General features: G+C 54.8%; 1 protein-coding gene across 1 annotated transcript in view; it reads left to right on the plus strand.

The window, feature by feature from the left end:
• The window catches only part of Kcnq1 (potassium channel, voltage gated KQT-like subfamily Q, member 1), a 215,623-nt gene that overhangs the window by 130,617 nt on the left and 57,973 nt on the right, over nucleotides 1-27,033 (plus strand). The window contains exon 11 of the mRNA XM_013020860.1: nucleotides 25,432-25,507. Coding sequence (XP_012876314.1) covers nucleotides 25,432-25,507 — 76 coding nt within the window. The remainder of the gene's footprint in view (nucleotides 1-25,431; nucleotides 25,508-27,033) is intronic.

The following is a 27,033-nucleotide window of genomic DNA, read 5'->3' on the forward strand; positions in this document are numbered from 1 at the left end:
AGAGTAAGGCGCAAAGGGAGATGAGGCGCCAGGCAGGGAAGCCATGTGCCCTTGGGGGGGAGAGGCCCTCGAGAGGGAACCGTGCACTGGTGCCTTCCAGGGGTCCCCGGGAGCCTGCTGGACGTCTCTGATCTGGAAAGAGTTAACTCCTGGCCTTGTGGGCTGGCAAACTCTGGCTCTCAGAGCAATAAAATTCCTGTGTTTTAAAAATCAGTATATTAGCTTAATTTTATAGATTTCAGAAGTGCTACTTGAAAATAAAAGTCTCCTAATTATATTTATGATCCCAACGTGAATCCATTTGACTCCATTCATGGCGAAGAACCTTTGTAGAAAGAGCCAGGAAGGCTTTGTGCGGACGCAGCCCTGGCAGGCCATAAAACCCCGCTGGAGGGTTCGGAGTGGCAGCCATCTGAGGTTGGGGTGGGGTCCCCACTAATGGTGCACCCCCGACGCGATGGGGTCCCGGCTCCCGCACGGCCCTTGGGGGTCAGTTTGGGCAGCGTGATGGCTGCTGCACCCGCAGGGCCAGCCAGAGCCTCTGCGCTGCTTCTGCTGTTGCGGTCGCTCACTGGGCTGTGGACGTGTTCGAGGGCTGGCCGGGTGTCCATTCAAGGCCACCCCGCCCTCTCCCCAGAGCAGACGTGGCGTCCCGACTCCCTCCAGCTCCTGCCCCAGTCTGGGACTTCAGGGACCAAGGGAGAACCAATGTCCTGCCTTGACCTCTGACCCCCAGCCCCCAGAAGCTCAGGCTGTGACCAAGGTTAAGTTCAGCAAGGAAAGGAGGCACTACTTCGGCTGGGGGGGGGGGGAGGTAGGCAGAGGCACACCCTGACCCAGGGAGGCCGAGGGCCCTGCGCAGGTTACTGGCGGGCACCGTTTGGCTCACGGAGGGGCCTGTGGAGCCCTGGCATTGAGGGCCAGCGTGTCTGATGGTCTCGGGCCTGGGCCGGGCCAGGCAGCCGCTCAGTGGGCCTCCCCTTCCTGTGCGCTGCCTTCCCACCAGCCCAGCCCCAGCACCCGGCCTGCCGCCAGGGGGCCAAAATCCCATGCCAGCCACTGTGCCCTGATGTCACAGTGCAGTGTGGGTGCCAGCAGCCTGTCCCACACCAGCTGGAGCCCCAAGTCCGTGAGGGACAGCCCAGCACTCCACCCCGACCCGCAGATGCGTTGAGCAAGGACTGACTGCACGTGCTCTCTCCCGCCCCCCTCCCCCTCCCCCCGCCCCATCTCTCTCTGCGAGGCGGAGGTGGCGCTCGCCTGTGTCCCAGGGCCCTGTGCCCAGGCTGACATCCACTTGTCCACTGCATCAGGCAGAGTCCCTCCTTCCCGGGCTGACTCAGTTTACCCAGTGTCCATGAGGGATGTCACGCAGCCTCTGTGTGAGGCCCAGGGCCTAAAGACCTCAGTGGCTCCAAGGTCACCCAAAGTCATGGGGTGTCAAAAGGACTTAATCCCAGGAGTCCTTGCACCCCATGGCCATGTTCTTGTTAGACAAAGAAGGGCATTGCACTGGTCCCTTCTGCTCAGACTGGACACCGCCATATTCCTTCCAGAAGGGCTGTGTCTTGGGTTTTCTCGCGGAAACTTGTTCTCTCTTGTCCCCCTGGCTTGGCCAGCCCCACACCGTGGTGCCCTCAGGGACAGCGAGTCCTGAAAAGAGCGAACTCCAGGCCTGGGGGACACAAGGTGGAATGTCCAGGGCCCTAGAACCCCCAAGGGGCAGGGCTCCTGCTAGTCTGAGGACTGTGGCTCTGGCCATGTGCTATTCTCACCTTGGGGACTCCAGCCAGGTTAGCCACGTTGAGAGGGGGCCGAGCTAAAGAAGAGGGGCAAGCTGTGAGAAGCCCCTGGGGATGCAGCTTGGGCTAGAGAAGGGGGATCCTAGAAGACAGCCTTCAAGGGTCGGGGGCCTGGGTCTCCCCCTGCTGGGTCTGCGTGTCCTTGGGTGGAGACAAGGCGGGCTCAGCATGAAGTCCCCAGTGCCTGCCGGCCTGTGGTCCTCCATGCTGCCCGCTGTGTCCACCTCTGCTTTGGTCAAGACAGCGCCAGGGGTGTCAGCGCTCATGCTGCCTTACTCTAAACCCACAGAGAACCACCCGGCATTCCTCTCCCCCGGCTGTCGAGGTGCCCCTCTGGGGACAGTGCCAAGGGAACCCCCAGGAGTGACAGGAGAGAGGTTGGGGGAACGCATGGGGAACACTTCCACAAATCCAGTGAAACTTCACCTTTTCTCCTGTATGCTGGATGACTACCTTTCTACATAAAGTCACCTTTTCTGGCTTTCCAAACACATTTAGATAAGGAAAAGTTGTCTATTTAAGGAACACCATTAAGCAAACAGCAGTACAGGTGTTCAAAGGTACGGACTGAGTGGCAGATGTGGGTGAGCAACCGACCCTGTTAGCCTCACCCCAGCGGGCACCATGTGCAGACTCTGAAGCCCTTCTCGTCAGGTGCTGGGCCTGGGGGGGGGGAGTGGGCCTGGGGGACCACTCAGGGATCTGTCGTTTCCTGCGGCTGCTGTAACAGATGACCAGTATTTTGGTGGCTTCAGTTCATTATCTTACAGTCCTGGAGGTTAGGACAGCCTCACTGCCAAAGTCCAGGCATGAATGGACCTGGTGTGCATGACTGCATACCCTGGCTCACGACGCCATCCTGCTAGCGTCCACCTCCCGTCCACCGCTGGCGTCTTAGGTAGTTGATCTTTTCTCTTCCAGGCCCAGGAGAGTTGCTTTCTGCAGAGGACCTCGTGAATCCTTTATATTCTTAGTCTCTGTGAAAGGTGGCTGTCCTATGTACCCCCCAGTCCGTGTGGAAACGAGCCACACGTAGCCCGCCCGAGACCCGAGTTTGCACCCACACCCTGTGCTCTCCCAGGAGCTGAGTTCCGAGTTCTGAGTTCCATCTTGACATCTTCCGGAGTATTTGTCCGCCCAGCCCCTTCCCCGCCAGGCCCCAGCCTAGGCCTCAGGAAAGGAATCCCACATCCAGGGTTGGAAGGAGCCCTGGCTTTTACCCCGGGCTCAGGGCCCAAGATATCCGAGTCCCGGCTGGCTGTCTTCTTGCCTGTTCCCTACCCCCTTCCCTATAGTCAGTCCCCGGCCCTGCGGAGAGCAGGCCTGCCTGGCCCTCTTTGGCTAAAGTTCCCGAGTCTCTGTAGCTGACCCAGGGGCTCTAAACCGACCAGCAGTGCCCAAGTGAGGAGCTGGACGCTTCCCGCAGCCACGCTCAGTTCTCCAGGGTGGGGAGTCTTTCCTTCTGCCAAGAACTGTTCTGATCTGTCTAACACCACCCACAGGCTATACAGAACGATCGATACCGGCAGATAGCCCCAGGCAGCTGAGGAGAAAGCATACATGTCTCCTATCATATACCCAATTACTCCACAGACCTTGTGCATCCCTGTAACTGAGACCCCTTCCAGGTCCCACAACCCAATCAGTGCCCTCCCAGGAAGCAGTGGTACACCTGGAGGTCCAGATGCGTGTGCGCGCACGTGCACACACACACACACATACACACACACAAGTGCATGCACCCAATGGGGGTGAGGTTTTTACTCCAACTTACACTAGCCTATTTTTTTTGGGGGGGGAGTCTACTGTGGGGCTTGAACTCTGGGCTTGGACACTGTCCCTGAGCTCTTTCTGCTCAAGATTAGTGTTCTACCACTTCCAGTTTTCTGGTGGTTAATTGGAGATAAGAGTCTCATGGACTTTCCTGTCTGGGTAGGATTTGAACCACAGTCCTCAGACCTCAGCCTCCTAAGTAGTTAGGATTACAGGCATAAGCCACCAATGCCCAGCTCATGCTAGTCTTTTCAAAGATAGTCCTTATTATTATTTTAATAGTTATACAGATGCTCCTTTTCTTAAGAGAAGGTCATGTACTGTTAAACCCATCCTAATTTTAAAAAACTGTAAGCCAAAACTGTGTTGACTCTATTGGAACTCACAGTCCAGACACAAGCATCGGGTTTTATGCCTTCCTGCTATAGGCCTGAGTGGGAATTGTGCTCACATTAAAAAAAAAAAAAAGGTGGGGGAGGGGATCATATCATGTAGCACCAGCCTGGAAAAGGGTCAAATAAAAATTTTAACAAATGGGTACCAATGGCTCATACCTGTCATCCTAGCTACTCAGGAGACTGAGATCTGAGAATCATGGTTCAATCCAGCCTCGCCAGGAAAGTCCATGCGACTCTTATCCAATAAATAACTCAGAAAAGACAGAAGTGGCACTACAGCTCAAATGGTAAAGTACTAGCCTTGAGCAAAACAAAAAAAAGCTCAGGATCAGTGCCCAGGCCCCGAGTTCAAGCCCCAGGACCAGTAAAAAAGAAAAAAAAAACATTTTCCTTTGAACATGTATGATGCTACACACTATAAAGTTGAAAAATCATGTCAGCCTCCAGTGTTCATTCCTGTAATCCTAGCTGTTCAGAACACAAATCTGAAGGTTGCTCACTTTGACACCACCCAGGGCAGGAAAGTCCTTGAGATTCTTACCTTCAATTAACCAGCAAAACATGGGAAGTGGAGCTGTGGCTCAAGTGATAGAATACCAACCTTGAGTGAAAAAGCTCAGAGCTAATACCCAGGCCCTGAGTTCAAACCCCAGACTGGCAAGCAAGGAAAGAAGGATTCGAATGTAACATAGAGTACAATATATAGAATGCATATGGAATTATTTACCTGCTTTTCACCTCCCTGCCTCCACCCCTGCTGTGGCCTCACCTGCCCACAGGTGTGCCGTTGTGAGCGGCAGGTGCGTTCATTCCATTGTGCACGCCCGGGTGGTGTAGAGCTGAGGATGTCAGACCTCTGTGAAAACTCGATTGGTGACTTGACGGGTCCAGTGAGCTGGGGCTCACACAGCAGAAAAGATGGGGGAGTTGTAAAAGCGTCTGGGGGAACTGGCGTCTGGGTCACCTCACAAGTCCTTTGATGTTCTTGGGAATGTCCCGTGCCACGTTGAGGCAGTGTCCTGCAGATAGGACACACGCACGGCTCTTGCCACACCACTCCTCCCATGTGGGCTGAGGGCCTTGTGCTCATCCACTGTCTCCGCTCCCTCCCCACTCCCCATGATGGCCCGGAGCTCTACACTCACCCGGGACACACCTGCTCACAACTCTACCCCTGTGGCTGGAATTCGAACCATGATCCTCAGATCTCATCCTCCTGCGTAGCCAGGGTTACAGGCGTGAGCCACTGGTGACTGGCTGCCATTTGGGTTTTTAATCTCTTCCAGATGCGCTTTTGCTCTCAATATGAGTCTAGCTGCCTTCTTGCCATGGGGTGATTATTTCTCTACCCCAACTTGGCCTTGCCACCCTCTCCACAGAAGTGGACAGCATCACATTCATGGAGGGAAACCCCCCTCTTTGCCTGATGATATGCCAGCCCCCCCTCCCCCCCTCAGTTCAAATGCCTGCAAGAGTGCCTGGCCCTCAGCCCACTCCATCTTTTTCTGGCGTGATGTGTGCTTTGCACCTTTGCTCTTCTGTGATTGCTGTAGAATTAAGTTTGTGTTCCCTGAGATGGTCAGCAGTTTGCTCAGGATTTCGATCAGCTTTGCCAGTGACACTTAGGAAAGCTTCACCTACCCATCCAGCAGGAAGTGGTCTCTTGGCACCAAACCAGGCCTCCTTCCCGGGTGACCCTGCAGCTGGCTGGCAGGGGTGGGGGGTGGCATTCTCCAGGGAGGGCTCATGGGGTTCACTTCCATTATTCCAAAACTGGGCATCCATTCTCCTGCTGCTTGGGAACTTGTTTTTCCTGGCATGCAATTGCTGGCATAAAGAAATGCCAGAGAATCGGGCAAGTCGAGCTTGTAACTACTAGTCATGCTGGCCCTTTGCTGTTCTCACAGTTGAGCTGCTGGGTTTCCTCATGGATGAGACCATCAGCTGCTAGGAATGCCAGTTTTATCTCTTTCCCCCTTTTCCTCATGCATCCTTCTTCCTCTCCTATGCCTCCACCTGTCCCAGGACACAGCCTCAGCAGCTCCTATGGTGAAGGAACCATGAAGTCTTCCACTCAGTCTGTGTTTGCTGAAGCTTTGGGTCTACAACCTCTGCCAAGTTAAGGAAGTTCCTTCCTATTCCTGTTCAAAGATTGGTGCTTTAACCATAAGAAATTAAATGTTTATGAGATGCTTTCTGCACTAACTAGGATGACCATCTAGTTTGTTTGTTGCTTTGTTCCCCCCTTGAAGTAAGAATCTCACAGACTCTCACAGACTGTGGTATTAAACCATCTTTGCATTCCTGGGATAAATCCTGATTGGCCTCTCTCTCTCTCTCTCTCTCTCTCTCCCTCTCTCCTCTCCCCCCCCCTCATTTTAGTTAGCTGATTTGGTTGAGCCTTTGGATACATTGTTTGATCTGGTTAACTATTTACTTAGGATTTTTGTCTCTATGGCCTAATAGAAATGGGCCTGCCATTCCATTTTCTTTTTAATTTTAATTTTATTTTATTTCTATTATCTTTGGTAGTACAAGGAGTTGCCATTTAACAAAGCAGTTTATGAATAAAATGCATCTTGATCAATACCACCCTTTTCAACATTCTCACCCATCCCTCCTCTTCCTGCTCCTCTATTTGCTTATATTTTCCTTGCATGGATTCAAAACTGATTTCACTCGCCTCTTCAAATGAATTGTAAGTGTTTCTATTTTTCTGTTATCTGGAGCCACTTAAATGTTTATGTTTAGAAACTTTCGATAGAGGTCACCTGCCAGGCCATCCAGGCCCAGGCTTCAGGAGAGGTCTCCAGTTAGGTTTGAATTTCTTTACTTTTGCTTTTTCTTTTTTTGAGTAATACTGGGTTTTAAACTCAAGGCCTCACTCCAGCCAGACAGGGTCCATTTACCTGCTCAACTTCTCTATTTGGATATTTTATTTTGGCCTGAAAATGTATCTGTTTGTTCAGGCTACCAAGCTTAAGAGCTCACAGCCACTCGCAGTACTCTGTTTTTGCTATTTTCTAAAATTTCTGCTACACCTCTGCTCATTTCCTCAGCACATCCACTGACATCCTTCATTTGTCTGCGCAGTTGTCCTGCACCTCACCATTTACACAACAGTCTTGCAGAGTTCTTCCAGCGTCATTCATGGTTATCAAAGGCCCTACATGACCCCTCATCTCCTATTTTTGTATGACCCATGACTTCACAACAGTCTTTGAATTTTTAAATGGTTGAAAAACAGAGAAGAATACTAGTACTGACCTACTGACACCAGAAATGTCTGCAAATTCAAACTCACTCGCCCATGTGGTCAGCTGCATCCGGCCTATGGTGCACCTGTGCCACATTCTGTTCACACTGTTCTCATGCTACAACTGTTCTCTGCCCATCAGAGGAATCTGGATGTTGTTCACACCGCTGGCCGGGCATAGTGGTGTGTGCCTGTAATCCTAGTAATCAGCTTCCTACTCAGGAAGCTGAGGTGGGAGGCTGAGGTGGGGAGGAACATGGTTCAAGGCTAGCCCAAGAAAAAACTTTACAAGACCTTATCTCACCTAATGAATCACAGGGGCTGTGGCACTTAGCAGTCATCCTGCTACACATAAACACAAATAGGAGGAGGCTTAAGGTCCAGGATAGCCCAGCTCATATAAAACAAAAAAGAGACCCTAATCAAAAAAAATACATAAAGTAAAAATGGCTGAAGGCATGGCTCAAATGGTAGTGGGCCTGACTAGCAAGTATAAGGTCTAGAGCTTAACCCTTAGCAACACACACACACACACACACATACAGACACACACACACACACACACACACACACAATCATAATCCACCTCCCCAGATTCCATGTCCAGGCCTCAGTCTGTTGTACCAGGATGGTTGCTGGTATTTCCCCAACCAGCCTGCCTCTTACCTGTCCCTGCCCAACCTTCCTGTCCAGGGCTCTGCCCTCCTTGCCAGTCTTCTAGGTGACTTGGTGTAGGGCTGCTTATCTCTGAGCCTCTGCTGCATGCTCTGTAGACAGTGTCCACTGAGCCCTAAGGCTCAGACCCACTCTCAGTGGCTGGGATTTGCCAACCTTTCCCAGGAGCCAGTGCTAGCTGGCCTTGCCTGGCTATGTACCATGGAGCTCGTGGTGTGAGGACCAGGCGAAGGCTGCATCCACAGTGCAAAGCGGGGGACAGGCTGCGAGGTCAGGAACACACAGAATCCAGAAGAGACATGGCAGGCTGCTCCCCACACTCTCTCCTGGGTAGACCTGAGAGAGCCAGAGCTTTCTTGGCTCTCATGCCCTGGTAGTGACTGGAGGCTGTGGTCACAGAGGCTGGCTCAGCCCTCCCAAGAAGAGTGAGCATCACTACAATTTGGAGGTAGTACTGGGATTTGAACTCAGGGCTAAGCGCTCTAGCACTTGAGCCTTGCTTTTAGTTTGTTCTTAGTTTTTGGTTTATTTTCCCAAGTGAGGCTGGCCTCAGATTGAAATCCTCTACCTCTCTGCCTCCCAAGTAGCTGGGATGACAGACATGTGGCCACCATGTCGGGCTGAGCCCCTGAATTTCTTGTCGTGTGTGACTCCCCATTTCTTGAGGGTCGGGGTTGGGGGTGCCCTGTGGCCCTGTGGGCCTGCGCCCCAGCTGGCTGGACCCCCTCTGCCGCCTTGCGGGGATTTGCCGATCGTCCCCGTCTTCTCACTCGGCAAGATCCTGGAGAAGGCGGCCTTGTTTGGGGGCCCCTGCCGGCCCGCACGGTATGGGGGGAGCGCCACGGGGGCCCTCTTCCTCGCCTCCCCTGTATCTCACCACCATTGCACTTCGTTCGCTTCAAATAAGTGTGTGTTTTAGGGCAGTTTTCGATTGCAAGGTTTTGAGGAAGCTTTCCTGCAGGGCTCCGCCCGCCCGCTCCCGCCTCATCATTGCAGTGATGTCAGTGTGGCTGAGAGGCCTGCATGGCGGAAGTCTCCACCATCTTCCTCAGACTTCCTTCCTGCTCACTGCAGTCCGAGGATGCATCCAGACTCCCAGAGGGCTGGAGTCTCCCTTCTCCTGGCTCCAGCGGCCTAGTCAGTGCTGAGTTGGCAGGTGTCTTGCCCTTTCATTAGGGCTACAGGGATTGTGAATTTAGGGGGAGACCCCCAAGGTAAAGAACTCATCAGCTCCTTAGCCCTACTGTGGGCATAGCTCTTCACACCTCCTCGCTGGGCTGTGCTGTCAGCCTTTCTGACTATTTCTAGAACCTACCAGTCTTTGGTTCTGGGGCCCTGGAGAGACCCTGCTCCCCCTGCCCCCTGAGCCCAGATCATCCTGCTGAGCCTGGTGGGCCTGATTGAGGGCAATCCAGGAAGGGAGGCCCTAAGAGGGAGGTCTGGCCTCCACTGGACCAGAGCCATGGGCCTGCTCCTGGGGCAGGAGAGCTAGCCAGTGGACGGGGTAGCGGGCCATTGCCCCAGGCAGGCACGGGAATCCACATGGGGCCCCTTCTCAAAGGCAGGTGCTGTCCTGGGCCCCTGCGGGGTCCTGGAACCCCTCTCTCTCTCTTCTCCCTCCCTCTCCCCCCCCTTCTCTCGTTGGGCATATCCATGCCTGGCCCATGGTGGAAATGCAAATCTAATTAGTCTGGCATTGAGCCCGTCTTAAAAGTATTAACAGAGCCTTAAACTGTGCTGCTGGATGGGATGAAGAAACGCCTCAGAAAGAAATTACCGGATGGTGACAAAGCCTCAATTTATTAGTCTTCTCCAATGCGGACTGTGCAAAGGACATTAATTACTTTAATGGGACTTATTTTGCTTCGTTGCCCAAAGTAATTGGTTTATTAACCTCCCCCTTCCCCTTGGGGAGGAGGGAGAGGCGGGAGACCCGGTGGTGGCCCCGGGAGGGCCCTGCCCCACGCTGTATTCTCTCTGCCCGGCGGAGCAGGCCCTGCACCCAGGGGGGCAGGCAGCGCGCGGGTCCTGCTGGCCTGGCGTGGTGTGGCCTGGGCTGGCGCCCCTGTGTGCCCGCCCCCAGGAGCCCCCAGGGGAAGGCCAGGTCCTTCAGGGGTGTCGCCATGGAGGTGTGGCGGTCCCGGGGGTCTGGGGCCACAATGGGGATGCAGCTCGGGGCGGCTTCTTGCAGTGGGCCAGGGCCTGTGTGCACCAGCAGAAGGGAGCCGGGGGCAGAGGATGGGGTGCCCAGGCTGAGTAGGAGGTGATGGGGGTGTAGCTGGCTGATCGGGGGTGGGTGGTGTCCAGACTTGGGGAGCCAGCCATACGGGGCTGTGCAGATGAGGAGCCTTAATACTAGGTTTGCAAACAATTCCTTGGGCTTGGAGTGAGCCATCTTGGAAAGAGCAGAAATTGGCCGCTTCCCCAATACTGACAGGACGCTCGGGAAGACAGCTCAGCCCAGGGCGCTGAAAACAATATCTGATCTGCAGAAATCCATGTTCCACCCACACTCTGCCCTGGGGAAGGGCAGGGCCTGTACCGGGCAGGGGGCCAGCTCTTCCCTCACGGCCGTGGGCCCCAAGGAGGCCCAGGGCTCAGCAAGGAAAGAGCCCGGCCCAGGCAGTGGCTCCTTGCGACCCTGGGACTTGGGTGGGGGAAGAAGAAAGGCCCCCCTGGGGAGCGCTCGGCCTGGCCAGCGTGCCTCCGGCACCTCCTCCGCCTGAGGCCCACGCAGGGGAGCGTGTGTGGAAGTCTGGGAACGCGGAGGCTCCTTGGGTCCAGGCAAAGGGGGCTGTGTGTGATGGGGGCCGAGGCGAATGGGGGCCCTGGGCCCCTGCAGACGCTTCCAGAGCCCCACCCCCACCCCATAGGGTCCCTTGGTGTCTCGAGGGACCACTTGTCTCTACCCTCCCTCCCTCCTAGTCCTAGTCCATGTCCAGAAGCCTGCAGGGCGGACGCATCTGATAAGAAGGGCCATATGCCATGCGCAGCACCCGGGCAACGGGGGTACAAGGGTCCTAGGAAGCGGGGAGCTGGACGCCAGAGGCAGCGTGCCACTCCGGGCCCCGTCAGCCTGTCGGAGGGTCAGAGCACAGGGTGGCCCGGATGTCGCCGCCTCTCCATCCCAGGGCCGTCTCTGGGGGACATGCAAGGCCCTCCTTGGCCTCATGGTGAGCTGGAGCCCATGATCTGGCCCGGCCAAGGCCCCTTGTCTGGCCACAGTGTTGATGGGGGGCAGCTCCCACCCACCCCACCCCCACCCGCACCCCCCACCCCCACCCCTGCCAGCCCCCCTCCCGCTCTGCACTTGCCGCCTGGTCCTTGCGCATAGCCTCGGATAGACGGCAGCTCCGGGCCCCTGCGTGACATCAGGCGGAAGCTATTTGGGTGGGGTGTGGCTGGGCAAGGCCTCTGAGCTGGGAGAAGGGCTCACGCCATGTCAGAAAAGCCCTGGCTGCCATTCTTGGAGGCTGGGGTGGCTTGGGAAACACGGTGACCCCTCACTTAACACCGGGAGGAAAGAGGCTGCACCCCAGACAGCAGCACCGACCTCCGTGCTCCTTTGCCCGGCTTGGGGGTCTCGCCCAGAGCACCCCCAGGAAGCACAGTGGACACCATAGCTCCCAGGATGGCTAAGGCTGGAGGAGGAGTGCAGGCCCGACAAGGAGGGGCTGGGGGGAGAAGCAACAGGGCAGGGGACCAGCCAACATGAGCACGAGAGCGCTGGACCCCGGGGCCTGGTGAGCAGCCCTGGCTGATCCAGGCTGCTGAGCCTGTCTGGAGCCTGGGAAATGGGCGCTCCATCACGGTTCCACAGGGGGTCTGGAGCATGGCAGTGCCCGGGAGCAGGTCATGAGAACGCAGGGAAGCAGGGTGAGAAGAAGGGAAGGCTGGCAGCGAGGGGTCAGGGCCCCTGGGTGTCTTGCTGGAGGCTGAAAGTGAGGCCCAACAGAGGCCTCCACCTGAGGCCTGTGGGGTCTAGAGTGCAGATCACACAGGGTAAGTTGAGAGACACAGTGCACTCCGGCAACATGCTGGAGTGGGGGAGGGGGGAACACCTGACAAAGCGTCTCACATCCCACCCACTCACGGGGAGCAAACCCCCAGACAGATAACGCGGGAACCAGGCTTTGAGAACCCCACGCCAACTCTCGGGGTTCTGTACCCCAGCAGAGCAGGGATGCACTCTGGTCTGCTGGGCACCCCAGGAGAGCCACCGGTGTCCTAGCTGGTTCCTATCCAGACTCCCCGTGTCTTCGTGGGATCCCCTGGGGTCACCGTGGCCCCCCCTTTCCTATAACCCAAGTGGTGGCAGAGGCCCCGGCCGGGCTGCTTGCGCAGTGCAAACTTCTGGAAGGAAATGCTTCCCAGGCACTGTTGTAGACGAAGAGCGGCGAGAAGCAGGCCGTTCCCCCGGACATCAGGGGGATTTCTGTCCCTTGTTTTCGTCAACAAGTTCCCCATAAGTCATCTCATGAAGCCATTACCGATGGGGCATAATCTCCCGGGCTCGGCTCTTTTGCTGAAAACGCTTTCCTTGTTTTCTTCCTCTGGCGTGCTGGAAGCCAGCCAACTCGCCAGTTCCATTAACTTAATGAGGGCTGACAGCCTGCAACAAATGTCCTCATAATCTCCCCGGGATTTAAATGGGGTCCTCCCCAGCAACTGCTTACACCCCAACCTCGCCGGCTTTTTACCTCGCTCTGGCCACCCCCCGCCCCCCAGGACAAAGCTGCACAAAGCTGTGCTTCTTTGCTTGCTTCTCCCCAGCAGACCTGCACACACTGCCCTGGGCCTTCGGGCTGTCTGCCCACCTTGGGGTACCCCGCAGCCGGGGCTGGTGGGCAGAGCTGGAAAGGACTCCTTGGAAACTGAGAACTGCCCCCGCCCGCTGTCGCTCTGCCCGTCAGGATGAAAACTTCACCTTGGGCTGTGCTTTTCTTTCCTTGATTCCTCTCTGGGCCCTCTGGCTCCTGAGGCCCCCATGGTGAAGGAATTTTCCAGAATCAGCTGAGGCCCCATCTGGGAATCGGTTTGGGGTTTCTTAGGCCTGTTCGAGGTCTCACCTTTGACTCCCCACATACCAGAGGAGTCCCTGAACCAGCACCCCATTTGGGTGAGGCTCTGGGACCTGGGGGGAGGTCCAGAGGAACAAAGGGAGGCTCGGCAGGTGTCCACAACGGGAGTCTGAGCGGACAGCCCCTCCCCTGCGGCGGGCACAGCCCCTCCCCTGCAGCGGGCACAGCCCCTCCCCTGCGGCGCGCACAGCCCCTCCCCTGCGGCGGGCACAGCCCCTCCCCTGCGGTGGGCACACAGCCCCTCCCCTGCGGCGCACACAGCCCCTCCCCTGCAGCGGGCACAGCCTCTCCCCTGCGGGCGCGCACAGCCCCTCCCCTGCAGCGGGCACAGCCTCTCCCCTGCGGGCGCGCACAGCCCCTCCCCTGCGGTGCGCACAGCCCCTCCCCTGCGTCGTGCACAGCCCCTCCCCTGCGGCGGGCACAGCCCCTCCCCTGCAGCGGGCACAGCCTCTCCCCTGCGGTGCGCACAGCCTCTCCCCTGCGGTGCGCACAGCCCCTCCCCTGCGTCGTGCACAGCCCCTCCCCTGCGGCGGGCACAGCCCCTCCCCTGCGGTGCGCACAGCCTCTTGGGCACCCAGGCCCACCACTGCTATTCTGTGAGCCGTGGCCGGCCCTGGTGGGCCATCGGTGGCTGTCCTCTTTGTCCTTCAATGAAAATTGTCGTCTGGCGGGGAGACCCGCCTGGCACAGGCAGGGACAGGGGTTGTTCAGGCTCCGTGACAGCACCACAGTGCCACTGTCCTGAGCTGGAGCGGAGCTTGTGGCAGTGTCCTCAGAGCAGCATGAGAGCGAAGTGAGGCTCACGAAATGTAGGGCGAGACGAAGCCTAACTCCTGGTTCCCCGGGCCTCTGGGGCTGCGTAATGGGGACGTGCAGAGTCTCATCCAGACACCCAGCCACACCAGCCAGCCTCGCCCTCTGGATCAAAGCGCCTGTCTGCCCTGGCTGCCCTCTGGGTGCCCACCTCTGCTGCCCACCCCAGGAGGCTGTCCCCCAGGCCTGTGGCACCAAGTTCCTGGAGCGGGGAGGGGGAAGGAAGGGCGCTCTCCAAGGAGTCTGGTCCTTCTAAATCCTCCCTGGCTCTGTCATCGAGTGATTACAATTGTCCCCTCTTACCCCAATTTCACTTTCCACAGCCTTGGTTACACCAACCACCATCCAAAAATATGAGCTGCAAGATACAAGAAATATGCAATTCATCAGATTTCAGCTGTCCGCTGTTGTGTAATGAGACCCTGCACCGACATGCCTGCCGGGGCCAGCCTCCCCCCCAGCCCTGCCAGCCCCGCGTGTCCGTGCCGTATAAACTACCCACCCGTGAGTCACTCAGCAACCGTCTTGGTCACCAGCTCTGCTGGTGAGGCATGGAAGGACTTATCTTTAGCGCCTTCTTGATCTAATGAGGGCCTAACACACAGCAGTGAGCAGCCGGCCCCTCATGACAGGTTCTACTGACGGCCAGAGACGCTGTGAGGCACTTCCGTTATGTGAAGGGAGAATGTCCTCAGCGCAATAAAGCTGCATGCCGTGTCACCAACCCCAGCAAGGACGAACCTCGCCAGGTGCCATGGCTCACGTCTATAATCCTAGCTACCCAGGAGGCTGAGATCCAAGGATCAAGGTTCCAAGCCACCCTGGGCAGGAAAGAGTGTGAGACTCCTATTTCCAATGAACCACCAGAAAAACCAGAAGTGGAGCTGTGGCTCAAGTGATAGAGAGCCAGCCTTGCACTACAAGGTTAAGGGACAGTGCCCAGGCCCTAAGTCCAAGTCCTAATACCAGTACACACACACACACACACACACACACACACACACACACACACTCTCTCTCTCTCTCTCTCTCTCTCTCTCTCTCTTCTGCATCATTGGGAAGAAGTTAAAAGAAATTCATGCTAGGGTTGCAGTCCCACATAACTACAAGATTTACACTCACACTCACACTAACCCCAGAGCTGAGGAAGTATTGGCTGTGGTTTCCGGAATCTATTGGGAAGGGAGTGTCTTCAGACGCGTCTTCCCTCATAGATAAGATGGATTCGTTGATAGCCAGACCCCTAGCATGCCATGTCCAGCAGGCCTCTAGCGCATGCTGCCCGGTCGCCATTCCCTTTCCCCCCTCCCCCCGCTCTCCAGCTCCCCCAGGGAGAAGCACCGGGGTGCTGTGTGGAGCCAGGGCTGATCCAGCTGTGCCGGCATCTCTACACTTTGTCTTTTCATGGCTTTGGCTGGCCAAGCACAAGCTCGGCTGGTTCCATGGGAGAGGATGAGGCCTGCTCAACTCTGACCTTTCACCCCAGGGCATGACATCTCTGTGGCAACAGGGGTCACTGGTGCTGCCCCAGGGTTTGTGCAGATGTGGCTCTGTGAGACCTGAGTCCAGCTGTGCCAGGGCGGGGGGGGGGGCTCCTAGACATCACCAGGACTCATCCCTCTCTTCCTCCCAGTCTGTTTGAGCTCTCAGGGCTCCAGAGTGAGTTGAGTTGTACTGACTGAGTTTGGCTTGATTGGAGTTGAACTCACTGAGTGAAGCTTTGCCTAGCTATGTCGCGCGACGATCAGATCATCAGAACTCAGTGATGCCGCCGCGACTGAACACGAGCTGCACGGGTAAACTGAGGCACGGAGCTAGCTACCTCATCTGTGTCCTGCAGTCTCTGGAAAATCCGTGGGGACCCCTGGTGTCCCCGTCCCCGCAGCTGCTCTGCCCTGGCTTCCACAGGGGGTTTTAAAAGGTAGGAATTTGCCCTTCGTGGCAGAAGGGCCGAGGAAGGGGTAGGAAGCTCCCCGCGGCCTCCATGACCAGGCACCGGTCCCATTCCTCAGACTCCGCCCGCGTAGCCTCGGCTCCCCCCAGAGACCCTGCTACCCGGCAACTTCTCTCTTCCTGCCTTGTGCTGTAAGACATCAAGAGGAGCCACGTGGCATGCGCAGCACGCTCCCCCGGGTTCCCTCTGCCAGACAGCCCGGGCCTCGTCTCGGGGGCCGCCGCTTAGCAGTTCTGCCTGGCACAAAGCAAGCGCAGCCAAGTTCTTCACCATCTGGAGCGACGAGGGCTTCCCCCAGTTTCCAGGAACACCTTCCCTATCTCCATCCGGGACAGCCATTACCATCTGTCTTTCGACCAAGGTTCTGGTCATGACACCGACTGGCTCCAGGACGGCCGCGGCTCTCTCCGCACGCTCCTCTCGAGTCCACACCTGGAGCGTCACGGAGCCTCATTTGCACTGGGCTTCCAAACTCTCCCGCCCGGCCTCCCCCTGCCACGCACTCGCTTCCAACGCTGCAGCCTCATTTTGAGGTGCTTTCTTGTACCAGCACCCCACTTTGAAAGCCAACTTCTAGTCCAGCCAGGCTGCTGCAACAAAATACCTTAGGCCGAGTAATCTAGAAACAAGAAAGGTTTCTTGCTCCCAAAGTCTGCAAAGGTGCCAGAAGCATCCGTAGCCGCTTCGCATGAGCTCAGGGGACAGATGGAAGAAGAGTGGAAAGGGACAAAGTCCGGCCTCCCTGCAGCTCCTTCCCTAGCAGCAGATGACAGCAACCTGACAGGAGCGTAAGGAACAGACGTGTTCCGTACCCCGCGCCAGGAAGCAGTGGGAAGACACGTGTCCCCGAAACCGCACTTCCAGCAGAGTCCGGAAGGCCCCAGACACTCGGCTCCATCTCCCCCACCTCCCCAGAAACAGCCAGAACTCTCTGGTCAGCGGCGCCCGTTAGAGTGCACACTTCCAGGGCGTGGCTGCTCACACGCGTGGTCATCCCCACATGGAGTTTTCGCATGTGTCCCTCACCCCCGTCCCGTCCTCACACCCGGCCCTGAGCAACCTCTCGCCTGCTTTCCAGTCCTTCTTCCCTCTTTGTTTTGGCAGTCCTGGCATTTGAACTCAAGGCTTCACACCTACTCCCCACTTGAGAATTTCCCCCAGCTCTCTCTACCTCGTTGTTTCTCAGACAGGCAGGGTGCTGTGTTGTGTAGTTATTTTTCAGATCAGGTCTTATGGTTTTGCCCGGCCTAGGTCCCAGTCCTCCTAGCTCAGCCTCCTACGTAGCAGGGATGAGAAATGCACACCACCACACCGGCCTGTTGGTTTGAGATGGGGCCCAAGCTGGCTTCTGATCCTGATCCTACCAACTTAGACCATACTCAGCCCTACCATGAAGTCTTTCTGACTTTGGGATTCAGTAAGAAACATGAACATGGGAACATAAATTTATGAACATGAATTCAGTAAGAATTCAGAATATGAGGGCTGGGAAGGTGGCTCAGTGATAGAGCGCTTGCCTTGCATGCATAAGGCCCTGGGTTCAATTCCTCAGCACCCCATAAGCAGAAAAAGCCAGAAGTGGTGCTGTGGCTCAAGTGGTAGAGTACTCACTGGGCACTGAGGGACAGCGCCCAGGCCCAGAGTTCAAGCTCCAGTAGCAGCACCAAAGGGGAGCGGGGGAGGGCAAAGAAAAGAAAGCATAGACCAGCCACTGGCCCCGGCAACTGTACTGCTGTGCATCCTTCCCAAAGATAGATGTGCCTTCACCCCAAATCCCATACCCAGAGTTGACACAAGCTGTGTTTACAGGAAAGCGAAAACAAAGGAGGTCCTTTGGCATCCATAGTATTCAGATATGTTTGTCCAGATTTTTTGTCCCCCTGTTAATGTCTGTCCCCTGATTTCAGCTGAACCAGAGCCTGGGGTACAAACGGAGTGGCTGTGTGTGTTTAATTCCGGCCCGTGGCTCTGCTTTCTGCCCACCTGCCAGCATCACCGCCTGGGAACCAGGCGCATTACAGTGAGGCTTGGGCGGCAGGGGACCTCCCTCCCCCAGGGCCCAGCTTGCTCCAGGGACGTGCTCACCACACAGCGCTCCCCCAGGCCACAGTGACCTTTGAACTCTGCTCATGCTTGACTCCTCCTCCTCAAAATCATCACGTCTATTCTTGGCCCTTGTCATTTCATAAGTATCATAGGATCTACTTGTTGATTTCCAAGAGAAAAATTAATAATAAAATCACTCAGGTATTGATCGGAATCAGTGATGACATCCATACATCATCTCATAAATATTGAGTCTGCTTGTACATGAGCATGTGTATCTCTCTGTGAATCTAGATCATACTAATTTTCTAGCACCAGTGCTTGCTGCTTTTCTGCATAGAGGTCTTACTCATCTTTAAATAGATTTATTCTTAGAGTATTTGATGGGTTTTGTATTAGTTTGTTGCTGTCTTGGGGAGTGTGTGTGTGTGTACACTAGGGCTCAAACTCTGGGCCTCGTATTCTTACTTGGCTCTATCATTCAAGTCTGGTGCTCTACCACTTGCGCACCAGCTCCACTTGCAGCTTTTTGCAAGTTAATTGGAAGAAAGAGTCTCACAGAATGTTCTACCCAGGCTGATCCATGATCTTAGATCTCAGCTTCCTGAGCGGCTTACCGATGTGAACCACCAAGATTGAGCGCTTGATGGGTTTTAATATTCTTGGTATTTTTGTTTCATGATGTGATTGTTGCTAGCAGATAGAAGTATTATTCTTTTTCAACTTTAAAAACCTTAGCATGCTTGCTAAATTATTAAATGTAATCATTTATCTGGAGATTCTTGTGGATTTGGGCCATGTATGATTATGTGCTTTGCAAATCCGGACAGCTTTGCCTCGCTCTGTGCCATCTTTACACCTCCTTTCTACAGCTCACCCCATAGGCTGGGAAATTTAGGACAATGGTGAGCAGAAATGGCAAGAGGCAGTCTCGGGAACAGAATTTACCAGCGCTTGGCCACAAAGCTCGATAGGTGTGGGGACTTCTGGGTTGCTTGGTTTGTCTTCGTTTTTGCTGTGTGTTTTTTTTTCCTTTTAATTTTAACTAGTAGAGTTTCCTTGGTTGTGAAGAATTGTGTTTTTAATTAGGAATGAATCTTGAATGCAATCAAATGCTTTCCTGCATCTTTTGAGTTGCATGTTTGTTTTTCCTTCTCCAGTTGATGTGGTGAGAATTACGTTGCTTGATTCTCGAATGTGAAAACAACCTTGTGTAACTGGATTGAAGCTCTGCTCTCCTGTGTGTCCTGTGTCTTTGCCTGTGCTGTTAGATTCGGCCAGCCAGGGAAGGAAAGGTCAGCCTTGATTTCTCTCCCTTAGACTACAAGATTATGCCACCTCATAAAAACTCCCTAAGAAGATTTGTGGCAAGTTACTGTTTCTTCCTTAAACGTTTGGAAGAATTTACTGGTGAAGTCATCTAGACTGGGTTTTCTTTGTGGGAAGATCTTTAAAATTCCACACTTAACTTAATTAACATGGAGCAATTTGTATCTTTATTTCTTTTGTGTCTTCCTTTTATATGTTTTATGGTGAATTAGTCCACTTAATCTAACTGATTAAAATCAGTTTGTTCCTATTATCCTCTGAACAGTTTTTTTTTTTAAATGTTCTAGATCCAGAGTGATTTGATCACTAATTCCTGCCCTGGGTGTTTTGGGGCCACCTTGCCCACTTTACCATTCTTAAGGAGAGTTTATCAATTGTATTAGTCCCCGTGGAAAACCAAATGCTGGCCGTGTTGATTTTCCTTCAATCCTGCTCATTTTTTATTTCATCAACTTTTGTTCTTATCTTTATCATCTCTCTCCTTCAACTTCCTTTGGGGTTCCTTTGTTTTGTTTTTTAACTTCTTGAGATGGATTCCAGCCTCTGCTCCCGGTAAACACATTTAAAGTCACCCCTTTTCCTCTAGCAACAATTCCATGGGACCTCACACGCTGACTTTGCTGTCACTTTTTGTCTTGGGACAGAGGCTCCCTCGCTGGTCTGGAGCCTAGCTCCCCCACTCACGGTGCTGGTACTAAAGCTGTGAACCCCTCTGCTAGACTTGGCTAGACCTTTCGGTGTGCTATCTTTTTCCTATTATTCAATTAAAACCGTTTCCTGATTCGTGTCAGATTTTTTTCTTTGACCCTTGCATTATTTAGAGTGCTAAATGTCCAAAACACTTGTGGCTTACCTAGTTTGCATACGTAGGTATTATTGATCTTTTTGTAGAAAGTTTTTTATTGTGAAAATAGTGTACAAAGGGGTTACAATCACATGAGCAGGGTAATGAGTACATTTCTTATTAATTGTGTTGCCTCCTCCTTTGTTTTCCCCCTACCATCCCTTCCCTCCCATCTCCACATTATTGATCTTTAGTAGTTTAAATTCCCAGCAGTTAAAAATGATGCTAAATGTGATGTAATTAATTTAAAACCTGCTGGACTTTGCTTTTGGACCTTGCCTTTGATCTCTTGGTAGTCACTGTGTGCACTTTCAAACCACAGGACCCAAGGTGGATGCTGGTGGCTCACACCTGTAATCCTAGCTATGTAGGAGGCTGAGATCTGAGGACTGTAGTTCAATGCCAGCTCAGGCAGGAAAGTCCATGAGACTTTTATCTTCAATTCACCACCAGAAAACAAAACTCAAAGTGGAGCTGTGGCTCAAGCGATGAAGCGTTAGTCTTGAGCACAAAAGCCCAGGGACAGCACCCAGGCCCTGAATTCAAACCCCAGGACCAGCACCTATAAACGAGAGGAAAGGAGGAGGGTGGAGAAAGAGACGCACTGAAGCACAAGACCGTGGCGGGTCAGTGTTCTGTCTGCGTCCATAGGTCAGGCTAGCATTCACGCTACCCAGTTTTGTCTCTGCTGATACTCTGATCACTTTCCTAGACACCATGAATGGGTTCAAATTCCCTATTGTAGACGCTGATTTTGTTGTTGTTTTGGTGATGTGGGGTTTGAATTTAGGAACTCTACTACTTGAGCTGTATTGTTCCTCGTTTCTTTCAGATAGGATCTCAAACTTTTGCCTTGGCCAGCCTTATACAGAGATCCTCCTACCTTCTCTCCCATCTGGGACCAGAGACAGGAGCTACCATGCCCAGCTTGGTTTTTGAGAAAGTCTCACTGACTTTCCTCCCAGGCTGCCTGTGAGCCACAGTCTTCCTATGTCCACCTTCCAAATAGCAAAACTAGTATAAACCACCATGCTCTGACTGGATCTCCTTCTATCTTCTCTTTATCAGTTTGCTTTCTGTGTTTTAAGATGATGTGTGAGGATGTATACAAATTGATCTCTTCGTGCCAGTTTGACACTTTCGTGTCTGTGGGAAGTTCTTTTTCTCTAGTAGCACAGTCTACTTGTCTGACAGTAGTTTGCCTAGCCTAGTTTTCCTTTAGCGACAGCATGGTATGTATTTTTCTGTCCCTTTACTGTCTATCTTTCTGCATTATGAGATTTTAAAGTGAACTTCCGTGGCTGTTCTTAACCCTGATGATCTTTGTCTTTTAATTGGGATATAAACGCACTTGCGGTGAGTGCGCTTTTTCTTTGTGTTTATTTCATCTCCTCCTTTCATGCAGTTTAATTTCATTTCTTTCTCCGCTGCCAGCTGGCGAGGCCGTCAGCTCCCAGGTACTCTCTTTCCATTAGCTTGCCTCCGCTACCAAATCCACCAATTATATTTTCTAACAGTGCATGATTGCCTTTCGGTTCTAGAATTTCCCCTTTACACGTAGTCCATAGCTTTTATCTCAGATGCAATGTCTCATCTTTTTATTCATTTTATTGAATCTATTTATCGTGCTAATTCTTAAGTTCTCATCTTAAAAACTCCTAAAGTCAACCATTCATTTGCTCACAAGTCCTTGGGATGCCCCCTCCCCCTCCCCCCCTGCTTGGTCCCCCCTCCCTGTCCCCTGTGACGCCTCTCAGCAGGTGAGCTCTCTCTGGTCCAGCCCTCCCTCACTCACATGGTAGCTGTACAGCCTCAGCTGGCCCCTCCTCCCCCAAACCTCCCCTCTGGCATGTGGCTTTTCCAGCAGTTTTGTTCAGACTTGTCCATGAGGAAACAACACCTAGAACTCTGCTTCTGACTCAAGAGGCAGACATCAGGAGGATTGTAGTTTGAGGCTAGCACTGGCAAAAACTTAGCTAGACCTCTGCCTCCACCATGCCTGGGCGTAGTGATCTCTGTCTGTCATTCCAACCGTGGGCAGGGGGGAGGGGGGAGGAGGAGGGGGGAGGTGTACAGGCAAGAAGATTACCAGAAAAGAAAAGCAAGAATGTACCTGAAAAAAATGACTAAGGCCAAAAGGGCTGGGAGAATTGCCTAAGAGTTGGAGAACCTGTCTGGCAAGTGCAAGGTCCTGAGTTCAAATTCCAACACCCTTTAAAAAAAAAAAAAAGGAGGGATAAAAGTGAGGCTCCCGGAGTCTCTTCAGGCCAAAGCTCAGAGCAGAGGGTCCCCTCCCCCGCGGTGGAGACGGCTGCGGCCTTGCGGCCTTGGCTTTGGGTGGGAGTTATAAATGCTCGCGTCTCACCCACGCCAGGGTGCACACCCTTGCAGGAGACCTGGATCCCACCCCGGATGTGGCGTCCCCAACGCCGCCTCTGCGTGAGGGCCCCTTCTCCTGCGTCCCCACCCCCGCTGCCACCACGTGTCCCAGCAGACTGGTGACACCACGCCCCGCAGTGCCAGCGCCTCCCCAGCACTGCTTTATGGCTGCACAGCCAGCCCCCCCTTCTTCCCCCCCCCCAGTATCGTGACACTGCAGTTCCGGAGTTTGGACTTCAGCGGGACACCTGTGGTTCACACCGGCAGCCCTAGCTACTCGGGAGGCTGAGATCGGAGGACTGCCATTCAGAGCCAGCCCCGGCAGAAAACTCTAGGAGACTCTGATTTCCAATGAACCAGCAAAAAAGCTGGAAGGGGAGCTGTGGCTCAAGTGACGGAACTCTAGTTTTGAGTGAAAAAAACAAGTGAGGAGGCAAAACCCTGGGTTCAAGTCCCAGTACTGACAGTACTGGCACTGTACCTACACGCAGTACTGACACTCAGCACTGGCACACAGCACTGGTACTGTACCTACACACAGTACTGACACTCAGTACTGGCACTGTACCTACACACAGTACTGACACTCAGCACTGGCAGTGTACCTACACACAGTACTGACACTCAGCACTGGCACTGTACCTACACGCAGTACTGACACGCAGCACTGGCACTGTACCTACACACAGTACTGACACGCAGCACTGGCACTGTACCTACACACAGTACTGACACTCAGCACTGGCAGTGTACCTACACACAGTACTGACACGCAGCACTGGCACTGTACCTACACACAGTACTGACACGCAGTACTGACACACAGCACTGGCACTGTACCTACACACAGTACTGACACGCAGCACTGACACGCAGCACTGGCACTGTACCTACACACAGTACTGACACGCAGTACTGACACTCAGCACTGGCAGTGTACCTACACACAGTACTGACACGCAGCACTGGCACTGTACCTACACACAGTACTGACACGCAGTACTGACACACAGCACTGGCACTGTACCTACACACAGTACTGACACGCAGCACTGACACGCAGCACTGGCACTGTACCTACACACAGTACTGACACACAGTACTGACACTCAGCACTGGCACTGTACCTACACACAGTACTGACACACAGTACTGACACGCAGCACTGGCACTGTACCTACACGCAGTACTGACACGCAGCACTGGCACTGTACCTACACGCAGTACTGACACGCAGTACTGACACTCAGCACTGGCACTGTACCTACACACAGTACTGACACACAGTACTGACACTCAGCACTGGCACTGTACCTACACACAGTACTGACACGCAGCACTGACACGCAGCACTGGCACTGTACCTACACACAGTACTGACACGCAGCACTGACACGCAGCACTGGCACTGTACCTACACACAGTACTGACACGCAGCACTGGTACTGTACCTACACACAGTACTGACACACAGTACTGACACACAGCATTGGCACTGTACCTACACACAGTACTGACACGCAGCACTGGCACTGTACCTACACACAGTACTGACACGCAGCACTGGCACTGTACCTACACGCAGTACTGACACTCAGCATTGGCACTGTACCTACACGCAGTACTGACACACAGCACTGGTACTGTACCTACACACAGTACTGACACACAGTACTGACACTCAGCACTGGCACTGTACCTACACACAGTACTGACACGCAGCACTGGCACTGTACCTACACACAGTACTGACACTCAGCACTGGTACTGTACCTACACACAGTACTGACACACAGTACTGACACGCAGCACTGGTACTGTACCTACACACAGTACTGACACACAGTACTGGCACACAGTACTGGCACTGTACCTACACACAGCACTGACACACAGCATTGGCAGGGCTGGGCAGTGGTCCTGCGAGCTCTCCTTGAGCAAATGGATCATCTACCATCATCCAATCACCTGCTCAGGGCTCAGGCTGGTCCACGGGGCCACCTTGCCCACACCCGAGTGACACACACCAGCCTCCCGGGGTTAAGTCACCAGGAGTAGGAAAAACAACTTTTATCTCCTGACTAGAAGAGCCTCAAGTATGGAAGGCTACTGCTTATGGCTCCCTTTAGATCTGTATCTGAGGTCTGCTTTTCCCCTTGCTTTTCTGTCCTTTTGTATATGAAAATAAAGAGTAGGCACTTGCTGATAGCATCTCTGTGCAGATAACAGGATTGTTTTTCTGGTGTGCAAACAGAACCAGGGCAGGACAGCTTGCTCCCTGGAGGGCTCGTGACAGTACAGGGGTGGGGGACAAGTCTTATCAGGAGCCTGGGACGTTTCTAGGACCTGTCCCAGGCAGATGACCCCCCCAAAGCTGCTTTCCTCCCGCACCCACATGTGCAGCCTCTGGCAGAGGACGCTGACAGTCCAGTCTTATCCCCGTCTGTCCCAGTGCCCTTGTGACCTGGAAGCCACTGTCTGCCTCACAGCCTACCATTTCATACCATGTTCTGGAAGTCTCTGGGCCCTTGTAGTCTCTTCCCAAAGCCTCCCTAGCTCTGTGCTCACCTCCAGTCAGGCAGGATATTTCTGGGGGTTGCAGTGGGAAGCCAGCAAGCACCATCTCCCCAGCAGAAGGCAGCCCCCCCCCCCCGCTCCGGCAGCCCTGGTACCTCACACCTTCTTCCTGTGCATGTAGATATCCAGTCTCCTGCTTTCTGTCTCAGTGGAGTTTCTAGAAGGAACTTTGGAGGCAAACCAACACAGGATTCTAAAGAATGACTGGGGAGGAGATGGCCCCTGCTTCCTGCCTGCTTCTGTTGAGGGCCACGGTGCAGGACCCAGGCCACGACTCCCAACTCCTCCAAAGTGACCCCCAGGAAATGCACCCCACTTCCTGCCCCGTTCATCTTCCTCCCCCAGCCAGGAGAGGTTTGAAGCTGTCTCTGTCCCCAGGTTGAATGCCTTGAATGCCCCCGTCTCCTGAGGGGCCTGCCCACAGCCATAGGACTGCTGGGCCGCTGGGCCGCTGTGGGGTTCGACCCGTGAGAGCTCAGCCTCCTCTCGCCTCTCTCCCCCCAGGCTGCGCGAGCACCACCGAACCACTATCAAAGTCATCCGGCGCATGCAGTACTTCGTGGCCAAGAAGAGATTCCAGGTGAGTCTTGTGCCGGCTGGCCTGCGCCAGCCTCGGCCCCCTGCACCCCGACCCCCACACAGACAGCACCCCGGGGCTCCATGCCGCACCCAGGGATCCTTCCTCTGGCCCGGGGACTGCACACCCATCTTGCTAATCAAAAGACCTCATGGGCTCATCCCAACTCCTGTGAGAGACAGGGCCACGAGGTCTTGGGCCCCGGACAGGACAGGCCTCAGCCCCAGGCCCTCCGTGAGTGGAGAGGCGAGAGGCAGAGTGGGTGGCCTTCTAAGCCCTGAGTCCCAGCCCCCAGAGGTGCTATCTGGCGGCAGTTGGGCTGGTCGGTGGCTCTGGGCCTGTCCTGCGTGGAGGCCTTGGGAGGAGGCTGCTCTCCCTCCCAAGGCCCCCACGCGCCCAGGCAGGAAGGTGGGGGGAGCTGGGGTCCACAGCGGCACCAAGGCAACCCACCACGCAGCTCCGGCTGACCACCCCACACAGACTCCCCACGCTCGCCTGGGGTCCCGGCCCCACCTCCCCAGGTGCATATGAGGCTCCCCACAGGTGACCCTGCATGAGTTTGTTTCTATAACAAGAGCTCAGGAATCGGGGCACAGTGGCTCATACCTGTCATCCTCATTGCTCGGGAGGCTGAGATCTGAGGATCAAAGTTCAAAGCCAGCCTGGGCAGGAAGGTCCATGAGACTCATCTCCAACTAACCACCAAAAAGCTGGAAGTAGGGGTATGGCTCAAGAGGTAGGCGCAAGGAAAAGTACCCCAGCCCCGAGTTCAGCGGACCAAGCTCTGTCCAGGCCCCCGCAGGGCCAAAGGGAATAGAAGCCCCTGGCGGCCAGCAGCAGGAGGTCTGCCTGCCGGCCTCGGCCTCCGGGGTGATCTGAGGGCCCTGCAGTGGGGGTGCTAGGAGCTCCGTCCGTGCCACTGCCTGGCACCCAAGCCCTGGGGCCGAGGCTGGTGCAGGGGAGGAGAGAGGCGCGCCCACAGCACAGGCCCCCACGTCTGCAGGAGGCTGCAGAGCGACAAAGGGAAGGCCAGGGTGGCGCTTTGGCCGGGGGTCCGCTTGGCAGTGGTCATCCAAGCCGCTGGCGTCGTCTGGGTGAGACAGAGGGTCGGGAGACTGTGCCCGGCAGGCGCCAGCCCCGGCTGGGCAGGCCCCTGGCACCTCCGAGGACCGCTAGGCCTGGTGGGGGTGCGCCGGGGCCGGGGGCAGCCGGACGCGGAGGTCCCGCCCGGAAGTCGCCTCGGTGGCCCGTGCAGACCCTGTGTCTCAGGCCAGGGGGCCAGCACGCTGTGCTTCCTTCCCGGTTGGGGTCCCATTCTACAAGCTAGGGTCCTGAGAGTTGTCTGGGAATCTTCCAGAACAGGCCAGGCAAGCCTTTCCTCCTCACGTGCTTCTCCTGGTGCCCCAGGGGCGCTGTGACTAAACAGGGGGGAGGGGGGGACAAAGGCTGCCCTCCCCCGCCCCTCCCCCGCCTGGCCGTGCCCCACCCCCCCCCCACACAGTACTGACACACAGTACTGACACGCAGCA

Source organism: Dipodomys ordii, unplaced genomic scaffold, assembly GCF_000151885.1.
Source record: "Dipodomys ordii isolate 6190 unplaced genomic scaffold, Dord_2.0 Scaffold54, whole genome shotgun sequence".
Taxonomy (NCBI): domain Eukaryota; kingdom Metazoa; phylum Chordata; class Mammalia; order Rodentia; family Heteromyidae; genus Dipodomys; species Dipodomys ordii.